The sequence below is a fragment of the Myotis brandtii genome, unplaced genomic scaffold (assembly GCF_000412655.1).
Source record: "Myotis brandtii unplaced genomic scaffold, ASM41265v1 scaffold317, whole genome shotgun sequence".
In the NCBI taxonomy this organism is placed as follows: Eukaryota; Metazoa; Chordata; class Mammalia; order Chiroptera; family Vespertilionidae; genus Myotis; species Myotis brandtii.
In genome coordinates this window covers 574456-590248 of record NW_005362155.1, presented here as the reverse complement: position 1 = coordinate 590248, position 15793 = coordinate 574456, and the positions used below count along the sequence as shown (strand labels likewise).

General features: G+C 44.9%; 1 protein-coding gene across 1 annotated transcript in view; it reads right to left on the bottom strand.

The window, feature by feature from the left end:
- The window catches only part of XPO6 (exportin 6), a 90759-nt gene that overhangs the window by 35398 nt on the left and 39568 nt on the right, over window positions 1-15793 (bottom strand). Inside the window, exons 9-11 of the mRNA XM_014542951.1 lie at window positions 12128-12236; window positions 9997-10089; window positions 8822-8923 (exon numbers count right to left, since the gene is read on the bottom strand). Of these exons, the coding sequence (XP_014398437.1) occupies window positions 8822-8923; window positions 9997-10089; window positions 12128-12236 (304 nt within the window). The remainder of the gene's footprint in view (window positions 1-8821; window positions 8924-9996; window positions 10090-12127; window positions 12237-15793) is intronic.

Here is a 15793-nt window from a genome sequence, read left to right as displayed (position 1 = left end):
CTAGGGCAGCGGTTCTCAACCTGTGGGTCTCGACTCCTTTGGTGGTTGAACGACCCTTTCACGGGGGTCGCCTAAGACCATCCTGCATATCAGATATTTACATTACGATTCATAACAGTAGCAACATTACAGTTATGAAGTAGCAACGAAAATAATTTCATGGTTGGGTCACAACATGAGGAACTGTATTTAAAGGGCCAGAAGGTTGAGAACCACTGGTCTAAGCAATTGCAAATCTGCTTGCCTTCGCACACGGCCCTGTCATAGACCATGTCTCCAGGGCTGAGAGGGAGGATTTGTCCCTGCTCAGGACAGCGTGCACTCAGCACTGCACCCAGACGGTTGTAGGAACGCAGCACGGAGTACAGAGCACGAGCTGGGTTCAGAGGACAGATTCCCTGCCACTCACTGGCTCTGTGCCTCAGTGAGCCCTTCTGAGTCTGTTTCCTCAGCTTTAAAATGGAAAAAATGCTACTATCTAATTGACTATTATAAGGGCTAAGTTAGAATGCATTAAATAAACCCTATAGATTGTAAACCATTATTCAATGTTTGTAATAATTATAAAAAACAAATAATTTTCTAGGGCCTGAAACTTATTCTGCAACATAATTTCTTCAAACTAAGCAAGGAGGATGCAAGGTGGAGGACAAAAACATCCTCAATTCAGCAGCGTCCTTGCTCCTTGGACCCCTCTACTCACAAACATCCACAAAAACAGTAAAACTGTCAAGGGGAGGCCTCGCAGTCTGATTAAGCCCTCCCCCCGCCTCCCGCCCCCCCACAGAATGAGGGAGGGAGGAGCAGGAACAGTGAGAGCCTGCCCACAGGCACCTGCAACCCTACACACTTCTCAAGCCTGCGCCCTCTGTGGCCACTTCGGGTTTTTACTCTGGTAGGAGGCAAAAGCCTCAAAGTGACTAGCACCAACCCTCTCCCACGGCACCCCACAAATGTCTTCCTAGAACCCACACAGCTCCCTGAGGCAAGGCATCAACTCTCTCAGGAGACCTTCCCTCCCTTCTCCAGACAGAGAACCAGCTTCCCTCCCCTCCTGCCTTCCTCCAGGGATAAACTAATGATTTACAAGTCTTCTGACTATCAAGTCCTTCACAGTGAGGGCCACGCCCAGTGGCGCCCAATGTCACACAGTGCCTGATGCATCACAGGTGATCACAAATGTATACATGAGTTCAATACAACCAAACAGAGAACAAGCTAGACAGAGCAGGAAAGGGAGTCTCTGGAGCTCAAATCCTCACACTGCCCTTGGGAACCGTCACTGCAGTAATCAAAGGCGATCATGGATAAGCAGCACCTGTGGAGAGGAACCCAGCAAGGCCGAGCACCTATGAAAAAAGTGGTGGATGAAGTAGCAATGTGACACCTCAGATCCTACACGACTTCCAAGTGACCAGGCTGGGCCCAGAGCCTTTGACGGCCCCCACGGGAGGATAGGAGCCTGGAAAGGAAACGCTCTGGCCGGGGCATTGTCTCAGTGGGTCACACCCAAGGAGCAGAACAAAAGGAAGAGGCAGCTCAAGGAAGGACCTTACAAGGAGAGAGCCAGTGACAAAGGCCAGCTCCCAGGAGCCCCCAGTTGCCTGTTCCTCCTCCTGCACTCCCCATGGAGATGAGTGCCTCGGTGCGGAACACAGGACAGGCAGCCCTGAGGGCCATGAGTGGGCGTCCAGAAGAGTGAGCAGCTCCCAGCCCAAGCAAGAGCAGGACCGCCCACACTACCAGCCAGAGGAGCCCAGGGAACACACAGGAGGAGATATTTCAGTCATGCTGGGTCACATGAGAGGGAACACTTCCCCTCCCTCCTCATCTCCAGGTTAACAAAAGGAGCACAATGATACTCTTGAATGTCCAGAGGTAACCGACTCCCAGGGTAAACTTCTAAAACCTTCTGTTCTCTGCACAGCAGCCACTCCTCAGGGCTCTGTGGGAAATAAACCCTGATGAAAAACACACCCGGGCCCGGCTGCAGTGGCTCAGTGGTTGAGCACAGACCTATGAACCAAGAGGTCACGGTTTGATTCCCAGTCAGGGCACATGCCTGGGTTGTGGGCTCGATCCCCGGGGGGGCCATGCAGGAGGCAGCCGATCAATGTTTCTCTCTCATCATTGATGTTTCTATCTCTCTCTCCCTCTCCCTTCCTCTCTGAAATCAACAAAAAATTTTTAAAGAGAAAAAAAAACAAACCCGGGAAGTGGACGTGGCCATGGTATAGGCCCAAAAAGAGAGGCCAGCTCAACATTCAAAGAGCCACACGGGCAGGTTTTGAATTAGTATAATAGCCCCTCCCTTTCCCTGTATGCACCTGTCTTCATCTTCCACTCCATCTCCCACCAAGTTCTACTTGATCACTAGTTTTCAACGTATTTGTTGCACTTAATATCTAGAACTAGGTACCCTTAGGTATACCTAAGAACTAGGTTCTTAAATATTTTAAGTATGAAGAGAAACATTCTGTCTCTCTTAGGCAGCTTAAAAGTAGTATGTCCAGCCCTGACTGGCAAAGCTAAATGATTAAAGCGTTGGCCCAAGAATTGAGGGGTCGCAGGTTCAGTGCCCAGTTAAGGGCACATACCTGGGTTGCAGGTTCGCTCCCTGACCCCGGTTGGGGCTCATGCAGAAGGCAACCAGTCAATGTGTCTCTCCCACATCAATGTTTCTCTCTCCCCACTTACTTCATTCCACCCTCTCTGAAAAGCAATGGGGGGGAGAAGGTATTGTTCCCAGGCCTTCCGTTCTTCCACTCTGCCCCCAGCACTGCCCCTTCCCTCCTGCCCTTCAACCTCTTCCTGGACACCTCCACTGGATGATGAAAAGCCCAATCCCTCTTGAGAGAGACTTCCATCTTTGAACAGCTTGGTCAAAAACACGGGACCCCGGCTGGTGTGGCTCAGTGTTTGACTGTCAACCTATGAACCAGGATGTCATGGTTCAATTCCTGGTCAGGGCACATGCCTGAGTTTGCAGCTCGGTCCCCAGTAGGGGGCGTGCAGGAGGCTGCAGATCAATGATTCTCTCTCATCATTGATGTTTCTCTGCCTCCCTCTGCCTTCCTCTCTGAAATCAATTAAAAAACAAAACACAACAACACAGGGGAGGGAAATCTTTCTCCATATAATTCCTTCTTATTACCCCTTGTCCCACCGCCAGAGGGTAGAACACAAAACAAGCCTAAGCCTGATGACATACTACATTCTTGGAGAGGTGTGAAGACAGGGTACCATTCCTGCAAAATCTCCTCTTGGCTGAAGTACACGCCCAGGGTCCCTTCCATTACCCATGCCACACTCCTTCTGAGAATCCTTGTCTTCTGGGTTATTCCCCTCTAAACCTGCCCTAATTTGTCCAACAAGGAACAATACCTACAAAGAAAAAACAGCTTGGAACTGCTGTGTGTGTGTTTTATTAAACTACTAGAGGCCTGGTGCACGGATTCATGCACACTCAAAGGAAATTAATTAGAAGAATTATTTTAATATCGCTATTCACCCTTTCTCTATAATAGAAGTGTCAACCAAATTCACAATCAACAATGACAGATGGAAACACACGCATGCAGTTAGCACCAGTAAGAGCTTTATATGTATCGTGCATGCTTGAGTCAACATAGCCTTTTTAATATAGAGAATAAACTCGCTTAATTAGACCTGCTTTCTGATTTAGCTAAACTTTTTCCAGCCCAGTGAAGCACCCCAACTTCTCTTTCAGGTAATTGTCAGGAACACAGCAGTAAATATCAACACGAAGCAGATTATTATTGTAGATCACGCAGGGAAAACAAAGGGTAAAATATTTAATTGCAGCAGTGTTTGACGATATTCTGCTCAGTGAGAAAACCTGAAGTTATTTTCAAGGTCCACCATTCTTTCTTCTTTTCAGCCAGGTCAAGTTTCTAAACTTTCTAAATCTCTGTTTTCCAGCTAATGAAAAGAAAATAGGATTCTACCACGTCTCCTATCTACCTACTCCAGGACTTCTGTGAGGATCAAATGAGATGAGGCACGGGAAAACACTTCACAGACATTTGGATAAAGTGTAAAATGTTTCCACCTGGTTATAAAGCAAGTCGTGTTCCTGGGTTGAAGAAGACAGGCTAGTCGCTAGGGAGAGGAAGCTGGGCATTGCTATGTGACGTCATTACCCGGCACCCACAGCCACCGTTTCCGGGCTGGGCTGGGCTGTGGGCTGCATTTTGCGCCATGGGGTCTCGGCAGCGTTGGCTGCGATTTGGTGGGCTGTCGCTCTGGGGTGGTGGTGGGGCCTGTGTCCCACTTGAGGGAAGCCAAGTATTGGTTTGTCGGTGCCAGGTCCGTGGTGCCGTTTCTTTGTAAATGGCCAGTGTGCATCACTGCAGCTCCTGCATTGAGCGTCTGCCCCCTAGTGGTCAGTGCACGTCACAGCGACCAGTCGGGTGGTCAGAGGGACACTTAGCTTATTAGCCTTTTATAGAGAGATAGAAGTTTGAACCATATGAAATTGCTGACATTTGACCACTTCTGACCTAACAAAACTGCAATTCCATATAATTCAACTTAACATATATGTGCCATCTAAGGTGCATATTAATAAAACTGCAGCTGCTGTTTCCTGCTCTGCCTGCATGGCAGACAAACACACCAGCAGTAAGCACCACTAATCCAAGTCGCCGCCCGCCCCCAGCCTAGAAAGTGCACACCACCGCTGCCACCGCATTGCGCAAGGCGCCACCTCAACTTGAGGAGGCAGGCCAGGGTTCCCACTGGGAAAAGCTATTCAGATCCACCCATATTTTCTTCTGTTTGGCTAAGGTTGGATTTCTCCCCAGTATCACAGACAGCTGCAAAGTGGGACCTTTAGGAGAGAACAGTGCTACATACAGGTTTTCGAAAGAAAACGTCACAGCCACACTGAAGTCCTGTCTTCCACAAACCAAGGCCCCCTGAAGCTGTCCAGATGCGCTGTAAGCCACATCCAAAGAACAGCTCCCTGTCAAATCACTGCCCTGGATAAAATCCTAGTAATTGTTTGTGTAATTCAGTCCTCTGTTTGAGGGGGTTGGGGAGGTGGAGGTGTGAAAATCAGTATTTGCAGTATTCTGCCCCAAGAGAACAAACGAGTCATAAATGAACCCCAGGGGAACAAAGAATAGAAGTCCAAAAATCTTATATATTCTACACGAAGCAATCCATTAGGCAGGAAAGTCTGCATGGCTAAACAGAAAAGCTAACGGGGGTTATTACTTAGAGCAGAAATACCACTCCGATGAGGGAAGATGTCATTGAACAGTGGCATAGCCAGATACATACAAAACAGATACTTCAGGGCCATGTAAGGACACAAATGCAATACGAGGGGCACACTCACCAATAAGAGGTTTCTCAAACTATCAATGGTGGGAAAGACAGACAGTGAGGGGAGGGCACCTGAGGGGTGAGAGGGCACCTGAGGGATGAGAGAGCACACAGTGACCCATGTGCTGTGGCCACACACTCTCCGTGAATTTTACTGAGGAAGTGGAAGGAAGAAGTAGTAGAGTAAGAATGAGACTCCCATCCACATAGGCTCCAGAGAAGACGCTAGAACTAAAGACTAGCTAGATAAATGGGAATGAAAGAAGAGGGCCATCGAAGAAAGAATACCATGGTTTCTGTTATGAGGCAATAGGCTAACTAGTACGGCATAGCATGAAGGTTATTTGAGGCGTGAATGGCCATGGAAACTAAGGGACAGAATGTACTCAGAGTCCCACTTTTTAATAGCCTTTGCACTGGAAACTTGGCTTTTGAGCCACTTAGAAATGAGGAAATGCTTCATCATGGGTAAGAGAGCTCATTTTAAAATAAGAAAGCAGTATTTCTCTGGCCTGAGAGGTTTGCCATTGGATTACACACTAAGGATCAGGCTAGGAACGAGATTTCTAAGTGATCTGGAAGAGCCAAGCGCACTGTGAAATTACCAGGAAATGGGCTTGAATGAGAGCAGGTATATGGTATTTTATGTACAGAAAAATAAATCAGATTATCTGTCTCAGAAAAGCAGCTTTAAGTTATCAGCTGTGTCTCAGAAAAAGGATTTAAAAATCACTGCAGATTTTTACCTGAAGACAAATTCAGTATAATGTAAAAAAGTCAGCTACAATTCTAAAAGGGAAACTCAGGGATCAATCTTTTATTTTATTTTTTTTTTGGGGGGGGGGGAGATACATGCTCCATATTTTTATTTTTAAGATCAAGAATAATGTCTTCAGGATACTGAATACCTTCTAGGAGAGACAGCCAGGGCACAGTTTTCCCAAGAGTGAATTCTGGAAAAATCTGTAGCATTTGTACAGTTAAATGATTTTCATTAATATTTTACAGGCATATTTTACAGGCATGTTTGCTTTAAAAAGTGGTCTTTTTTTAAAGTTCTATATAAGCTGTCCTTATCCTATAAACAAAACCAGGGCCTATACTTGGGACATGCCAAGTCCCATCAACCTCCTGGGGCCCAGTGAATTATTTGGAAGCTAATATAATCATGGAAACAAGCCGTCACAGGCCACCAAAAAGGGCAGTCTCAGAAAGAGACTCCCATGGAGGCTCTGCCATGAATAACAAGTTTGCCCAGAAGCTGGGCTGCACTTCAGGCAGCTCTGTGCCAGGCTGAAACAACAGTTACACGACAGAGGGGCTGCAGGCCAGGGCCAGGCATGACTCCTCTAAGGAAAACACTGTCAAATGACTATAGGAGATGGGGGGAGGGGCACAGGTGTGCTTACAAACACAATGTAACATTCAGCTGAAATAATGAATGTCAGATTTTAGTTAATTCAATTTTTTATCATTCCCCATTACAGCATCTGAGACTAGCACTAACAAGCTATGTGGCTTTGGAAAATTAACTTATCTGAACATCGCTTTCCCCCTTTGTAAAACAGGAGTAACTGGTATTAGTGCTTACACCTTACAGAGCATAAGAGAATTATATAAGACTAGTGGCCCAGTGCACAAATTCATGCACATTGAAAGGAAATTAGAAAAAATATTTTAATATTGCTATTCGCACCCTTTTTCTATAATACAAGTGTCAGAGATGAAAGAAAATTAGTAAAATGTATATGAAAATAATATATAAATTGATTAATAAATAAATAACATGATAGAACAACAAAGACATGACATAAAAACAAAAACATGATATAAAAACAACAAAAACATGATATAAAAACAGTGCTAAAAACAATGACTGATAAATTGATTAAACTTATTCTAATATCTCCCTGTGTACCACATTAAGAGTAAAAACACTTTCAGAGTGCTTGACTAATTTCCCTTGTGATGAAGTATTTACAACTTTAACTTTTAACATCACATGCTCTTCGAACTCAAGAGAAAGCAACATATAACTGACCATGTCCAAAAACAGGTTCAGGTAGGAATATTCCTACTCTGTCTAGAGTTTGTCCTGTGATTTATTAATAGTCATAGCAAATGCTGGCATCATGGGAAACTGTCTTCAAATTAATTTAAATGGGAGACCAGTGTCAGATGGGGACAAATCAATTCTTGGAATCAGAACAACCTCTCCTTCCACAGATCCTGTTAATACTTCAGCTTCTATTATGTTAGGTCACAATCTTTTGATAATAAATCTAGTACCATTACAAAGACGCCATTTACTATTAATATTTCTTAGTAGCATTATGATTGCACCTACTTTCAATTTTAATTTATGACAGCATTCCTGAAGGAGTAATACTATTAAGAAATTCGATAGGAGCTTTATATGTATTGCACATGAATGAGTCAACATTTATTTTTAAACTGCGAGTGTGTGTCATATGTACCAGTCGGTCAGTCAGTCGGACGGTCGGGCAGTCGGACGGTCAGTCACTTAGCCTTTTATCCTATATAATAAAAGGCTAATATGCAAATTGACCAAACAGCAGAACGACTGGTCGCTATGATGCGCACTGACCACCAGGGGGCAGACGCTCAACACAGGAGCTGCCCCCTGGTGGTCAGTGCACTCCCACAGAGGGAGGGTCCTTAGCCAGAAGCCAGGCTCACAGCTGGCCAGCACAGCGGCGGTGGCGGGAGCCTCCTGCCTCTGCAGCAGTAGGACATCCCCAGAGGGGTCCCGGACTGCGAGAAAGTGCAGGCTGGGCTGAGGGACCCCCCTCCCCCAGCCAGTGCATGATTGTTGTGCACAGGGCCTCCAGTATATATAGATAACATAAGCAAACAATATAGTGCCAGGTACATAATGCGTGTTCTACAAATGAAGGTTATTATTATTACTATTAATAGAATAACCAAAAAAAAAAATGCTAACCCTAACCCCAAGTAGGTGAAACATGTAAATGGCAGGCCAGAGCCTTTTCCACTAGCTATGGCCAGAGGTACCCACAGCCACTTACGCCAGGAAAGCTAGCATTTACTAGCATCAGCATGCTCCACCATAGTTTGCCTGCTTTGAGTTGTTCTTATGTCCTACTGGATTCTAAATACCAGAGAGGAAAGAGTACATCACAGCAAAGTCCAGAGTTGTTTTTTCCTAGCATGCTGGTTTAAAGGACATGAAGATATTCTATTTGCTAGGGTTTTCAAAAAGCTCTACCCTTTAGCTCCAAATTATCTCCCCTCTCTCTCACTGAAACACCTCTATGGAATATACTGTCAGAGCCTCATCCTTTACCTGCCCACGTGCCTCCCCATCATTTCTTTCTTTCTGTTTACAAGTTGGGGAGACAAAGCTACAGGGAAGTGGCAGTAGAGAGAGAAATCATATTCTGACAGCAAAGAAGGCAATAATTCAATATTAGTCCATTTTTTAAATGTGGGTTAAATTAGAAAATAAAACCAGTTTACCTGACCCTGAAGTAACTATAAACTGCTGTAACCCCAGATAAACGTCTAAATTGTCCTGAAGAACTGGGAACTGAAAACAAAGAAACCACAATTAAAAAACAAAACATAAATGTGAGTTTTAACAGCATTTTACCACTAAAACAGCCCAAGTACCTCTGGGAGGTGGGGAGGTGGGGAGGTGGAGTGGGATAAAAACTCTTCTCTGGGAACCTTTACGTACCCTACGAAGAGGTAGCTCCCCTCACCCCTAACAATTTCTATAACTGAAACCACCATCAGTTTGATACTTTTTAAAAACAAAGCAGTGGATGCCGGGTATGATTATGATGTTCCTAAAAGAGGACTTCAAGCCCCAAATGATCTGATTCTTTTAGAGTTCTGAGACAGGCCCACCTCCCTTCAAATCCAAGGTAAACCTACCCTTGAGAGAAATACAGATATGCCTTTATTCAAGTGCATGGCAAAGTGAAAAGACAGGCCAAATCATTTGGAAGTCATTTTCCCTTACTCATTTAGCAAACAGGACCTTCATAATCAGAGCTGTATCTTTTCTTTCTAAACTGCTATTCACCACTAAGATAAAGATAAAAACTTTAATGTGGCAAATCCCTAAGAATGGCAGGTGACAAAATGGCAATCTCCATAGAAAAACAAAAGATACAATGCAAAGCTGACCCCAATAAATTAACTTGCCTTTGAAGGAGAGGCTTAATGAAATCCTCAGAAAACAGGTACCACTTAGTCAGTGAAATCAGTCCTATGACTAAAGATTCTAGCACATAAATATAAGCAGAGAGTGCCAGCAATTTGCCAAGAGTGAGCTTTACAATGGCTGGCTTTTCAGCAATGTGAGTCATATAAATAAACCTTCTATTCGGCCCAGCCACTTTCTAGCTACTGATAAAGGCATTAGTAAAGTTCATATTATAGACAAGAGTTTAGGAAGGAAAAACAGGGCTTCCCAAAGTTGATCTAACATGTTTGGGGGAAATATTAACATTTGATCAATTTGAGGATTGGGTATTACTTTCTGCTTAGAATATGTATCTTTTTACAATACTGGTGAGCAAAAAAGCCTTACTGCTCATCCTACATGTGCAGGGCAATCACTGGGCTCTTTAACCCCCTCCAAACGTGAGTTACCAGTGTCGAGAAGGCGTGTGTGGGAAGGAGCTCCATCACTTTGGCCACTACCTCCAAGCTCTGGCGTAAGTACCGCTGCCACTCTGTCTGCTGCTGCAGGGGAAACACAGACGGGTCAGCTCTCCTACAGCAGAGTCCTGTCATTTTCCCTGCCAAGCGATCCTCAGCCTCACTCTTAGACATACCATTTTGAAGAAATGGCAAATGATGAAACCAGGTTATTTGGTACTTTAAAAAGGCCAAGCTAAAAGATATTTTTTAACCCAATATATTGTCATTAAAAGCTTTTTCCTAAAAAGATGATGATCCCAATGGACACAGGCACTAGGGGCGTAGGGCATGAAACAAGGGGGTGGGGTGGGGGCAATGGGGAGATAAGGACACATATGTAATACCTTAATCAATAAAGAAAAAATTTTAAAAAAAGAGATGATCTAAGAATGATCTACTTTTTCCCCTACAGTCATAGGAACAGAGATAGAAAAGCCACTTGTGAAAAAAAAAATGCTCGTGTCCCCTTTCCCCCATCCGAGCTATAGGAACTGGTCACTCATTCCTTCTGAGACAGGCCAGTACTGGGTTCTGTAAGTATCACTACGTCAGTGCCACTGAAGTATGGTCTGCAAACAGGCAGCATCAGATCTCTCCTGGGGGCTTGTTAGGTGTGCAATGCTGTGGCCCCCACCCCAAACCCCCTGAATCAAAATCTGTTTAACAGCTGTGCCAGTGACTCTTATCCATGCTAGAATACGAGAAAGCACTGGCCTAAGTCCATGGTCAGCAAACTGCGGCTCGAGAGCCACACGCGGCTCTTTGGCCCCTTGAGTGTGGCTCTTCCACAAAATACCACAAAATACCACGTGCGGGCGCGCACGTACAGTGCGATTGAAACTTCATGGCCCATGTGCAGAAGTCGATATTTTGTGGAAGAGCCACACTCAAGGGGCCAAAGAGCCGCATGTGGCTCGCGAGCCGCAGTTTGCCGACCACTGGCCTAAGTCATACAGTTAACAAGAAGTAAAGCCAAAGTTTACCAAGCGCCTAGTATGCACCAGGCATGTAGCCAGTCCCTCTGCATGTGTTACCCTCACATAACTGTCAACACAGACATACCTCCCCCTTTTGGGAGATGAGAAATTTAAGGTTCAGAGAAATTCAACGCCCTGGCCTCTGTCTCCTTCATGGATTCAAATCCAGGCCATCTGGTTCCAAGTACAGAGTACAGAGCTCTTTCCAACCCAAACATGGCTACCCTCCTGGTCTTGATTATGCCACAGTCACTGCTACGTTGAAAATATACCAGTGACTTGACAATTTTGAAGTGCATGGTGGTTAAGGAAAAAGAACACTGGAGTTGTGCCCTTAAAGACATTTTCCTTATCAATGTGGGACACTAGCATCAATAAATTCAAAACTGATTTTAAGAAATATCAGTTTAGCTCTAGCTGGTTTGGCTCAGCGGATAGAGCATCAGACTGCGGACCGAAGAGTCCCAGGTTCGATTCCAGTCAAGGGCACATGCCTTGGTTGCTGGCTCGATCCCCAGTTGGGGGTGTGCAGGAGGCAGCCAATCAATGATTCTCTCTCATCATTGATGTTTCTCTCTCTCTCTCCCTCTTCCTTCCTCTCTGAAATCAATAAAAATATATTTTAAAGTAAAATCCATCAAATAGTAACAAAAAGAAGTGATTCCTGCTTAAAAAAAAAGAAAAGAAATATCAGTTTACAAAATGTACTCAAAAGAAATTTCCTTTCATTCTAGCCTTATCGTTTAAGTATCTCTTTCACTATTTCCACCAGCATCCAACTAGCTTTTATCTGTTGCCCAAAGTGGGAGTGGAGGTATGGGTGCCAGGCAGGGAAAATAGGAGGGATACAGAGTTTTTACACTTTTCACTGAACACATGTACTTACATCTCTAGTCCATATAAGTAAAAATGCCTGTAAAACTTTTTTTACAGTTAATGAACCCAAAGAGACAGGCAGGATATAAATTTCAAATGAACAACTCAAACCGTAAGACTACTCTGGCTTAAAAAGTCTCCAGAGCAGAGGACTGGGAGCTCTGGGTCTCCGTGCTGATTCACACCAGATGACAACCAAGAAAGGCCAACTAGGGCGTGCTGCTTACGTCATCATCCAGAGTCTCGTCATCCAACTCCTCCAGCTGGGCCTGGTTGTATCTGAACTGGATTCGATTCAACACCTCCGTGAGCAAGAGGACTAGAGCGTCTTCGTACCTACGTGCAGGGAGAAATCAACATCAGGTGAGAGCAGGCTTTTAGCCTCAGACTTTAAAAAGGCATCCTGCACTGTGAAGGGAATGGCGTCCGCGTGTTGAATTACCGTACACAAAGGAGCATCTAAACTAAACTTAGTGTCTGGGCTGGCAAGTGTGTAGGTGAGAGCGGAGCAGTAGCAGGGGTTCTTTATTTAACTGTGCTCCAGCACCTTCTTGCTGGACTGACCCTTTGAACATATATAATGTCCTTCTTTGTCTGTGGCAGCGATTTTTGTCTTCAGGTCTATTTTGTCTGACATTAGTATAGCTACCCCGACCTCTTTTGGTTATTGTTTGCATGAAGTATCTTTTTCTATCCTTTTTATTTCAACCTATCTGTGTCTCTGAAACTAAAGTGAGTCTCTTGTAGACAACACGGAGTTGGACAAATTTTTTTTCATCCATTCTGCCAATTTCTACTTTTTAACTAGAAGTTAACCCTTTACATTTAATGTAATTACTGAAAAGGAAGGACTTCTGCCATTTTGCTATTTTCTCCATGTCATATCGTTTGTTTCTCAATTCCTCCATTTTGTGTTAAATAGATAGTTTCTAGTGTACCATTTTAATTCCCTTGTCATTTCTTTTACCATATATATTTTTTAATTTTATTTTTTCCATCCCCGTTTATCTCCTCTATGTCCTCTTTCACCTCCACCCCCATAACCACCACATTGTTGTCCAAGTCCATGAGTTCACTCTTTTTTTTTTCTTTTTTGCCTAATTCCTCTACCCACCCCCACCCCACCCCCCGAGCTATCTGCCCGCACTCTATCTATTAGTCTGTGTCTAATTTGCTTGGTAGTTCAGCTTGTTCATTAAATTCCACATTTGAGTGAAATCATATGGTACTTGTCTTTCTCTGTACCATATATTTTCTCAGTGGTTGCTCTGGGGAATTACAGACACTACATATAAATATCAATTAATTCAATGATTCAATCCTTTTAACAACTGAGAGAGATAAGTGGTATTAATGGTATTCTTCTGATGAGAAAACTACAGTTGACAGAAGTTAAATAAATTGCCCAACGCTAACTGAGTTGAATCCAAGGCTCCCTAACTCAACATCCCATGTTCTCTCTACACATAAACCACCAATGGGCTTTGAGCCTGCTCCACCCACTCCCCCAAACCTACTATTTTTTTTCTTTAAATCCTCACCTGAGGATATGTTCTTCATTGATTTTTTAGAGAGAGAAAAAGGAAGGGGAAGGGAGAGGGAGGGGAAGAGAAGGGGAGGGGAAGAGAGGGGAAGGGGAAGAGAGGAAGAGGGAAACTAGGAGAGGGAGAGGGGAGAGAGGGGGAGGGGGAAACATAGATGGGCTGCCCCTTGCACATGCCCTGACCAGAGATCGAACTCAAAACCCAGGTATGTGCCCTGACTGGGACTCAAACCCACAACCTTTTTGGTGTACAGAATGATGCTCCAACCCACTGAGCAAACCCAAGCCTGCTCTTTAATCAGTTTTAAGAACACATAACCTAAGTGAAAAAATGAAAAGAGCCTGGAGAAACCCTGATGCGTTGATGTCTAAGCATAACTTCTCAGAAACATTTGGAGCCTGAGGCTGGATATTACTCACATGTGATAAGCACTTAACTCAGAAGACACCAAGTTATATGCAACAGTTGCTAACGCAAAGGCCAACAAACCACTAATTTTCAAGAACAAATCATGTTGCCTAAGTGCTTGTCTGTCCTGAAATGTTTCTCAGATAGGATCAGGGATTGCTCCCACTCATAAAGCAAGCCATCGTGCTGGTCATTCAGCTCTCAGCGCCAACCTGCTCTCCAGACTGTGTGATACTAGAGCTGAGACGACACAAAGCACACTTCTCCTCGGCCCACTGGGCTCTCTCAACAGGGTGCAGAGGAAGACAGGGCAGCGGGAAGGACTCATCTTCCTATGGGCTTGCTGACCTGGCAGTGTCGTCCCAACAATGGTCACCTGGTGGTGACAACTGTTCCAGTTCCCAGCTTCCACACTCCCAGAACCAGCCTCATGGTGCACTCTCAGAAGTGCCAGTAGTAGCCAGACTATTCTCTCTCCTCAAAGGATTGAGTCCCCGCTCCATGGGCCCCCCAGGAGCTCCTGTGGCAGTGGGGTGGCCCTCTGTCCTCAGACACATGAGCTCTAGCTGCCTGGGTTCATCTCTCTGATGTAGATTTCATAACCCCAATCTCTTTCCTTTGGTACCCCTCAACCTAGGGGCGGAGTTGCTTCCTATAGTTATCATCTGTTATCTCAGGGTTCCCCTTTTACTTTCCCAGTCCTCTAAAACCAGTTTAACCAAATTCCTACACTGAATTCTTAAAATAATCTAGTAATTTCTGTTTTCCTGACAGGACTCAGTCTATATATGTGAGTACTATGATAACAAGATAACCAAAGTTGAATGATATCCAATGTCAAGATCAAATACAGGCCATCTAGTCTAAGAGTTCCAACTCATGTGATGAGAGTGTTTGTAAATGACTTCACAACCTAGATTAGATTGGCAACTAAACATGGCCCAGAGAAGAATACTGGCAGGGAAATCAGTAATAAAACAGGCAACATCTGTGGGGAAAATGTCAAGAGAATCAAAATCCCAGCCACACAGATCAGACAAGAAGAAAAAAATAAAAGGCATCCAACTTGAAAAGGAGTTAAGTAAAATTGTCATCATCCGTAAAAGACATGATATTGTACATAGAAAACTCTAAGACTCCACAAAAAAACTACCAGAATTAACAAATGAGCCCAGCAGGTGTGACTCAGTGGTTGAGCATCAACCTATGAGCCAAAAGGTCATGGTTCGATTACCATATATAGCGCATATGCCTGGGTTGTGGGCTCAATCCCCAGGGGATGTGCAGGAGGTAGCCAGTCAATGATTGTCTCTCATCATTGAAGTTTCTCTCTCTCTCTTTCCCTTCCTCTCTTAAATATATATGTACTAGAGGTCCGTTGCACGAAATTTGTGCACGGGAGGGGGGGCGGTCCCCTCAGCCCAGCCTGTACCCTCTCCAATCTGGGACCCCTCAGGGGATGTGCGACTGTCCATGGGATCAGGCCTAAACCGGCAGTCGAACATCCCTCTCACAATCCTGGACCACTGGTTCCTAATCACTCACCTGCCTGCCTGCCTGGTTGCCCCTAACTGCCCGCCCCTGTTGGCCTGATCGCCCCTAACTGCCTCCCCTGCCGGCCTAGTCGCCCCACGCAGCCTGCTGTTCAGTCGTTTGGTCATCCCTCATTAAGGCCCCTGCTGGCCTGGTCGTAGGCAGCCATCTTGTGAGGGCACAAGGGTTAATTTGCATATTACCTCTTTATTATACAGGGTGTGTGCGTGTGTATTCTATATAATAAAAGACTAATATGCAAATTGGCCAAACGGCAGAACGACCAGTAGCTATGATGCGCACTGACCATCAGGGGGCAGATGCTCAACACAGGAGCTGCCCTGTGGTCAGTGAGCTCCCACAGGGGGAGCGCCACTCAGCCAGAAGCCAGGCTCACAGCTGGGGAGT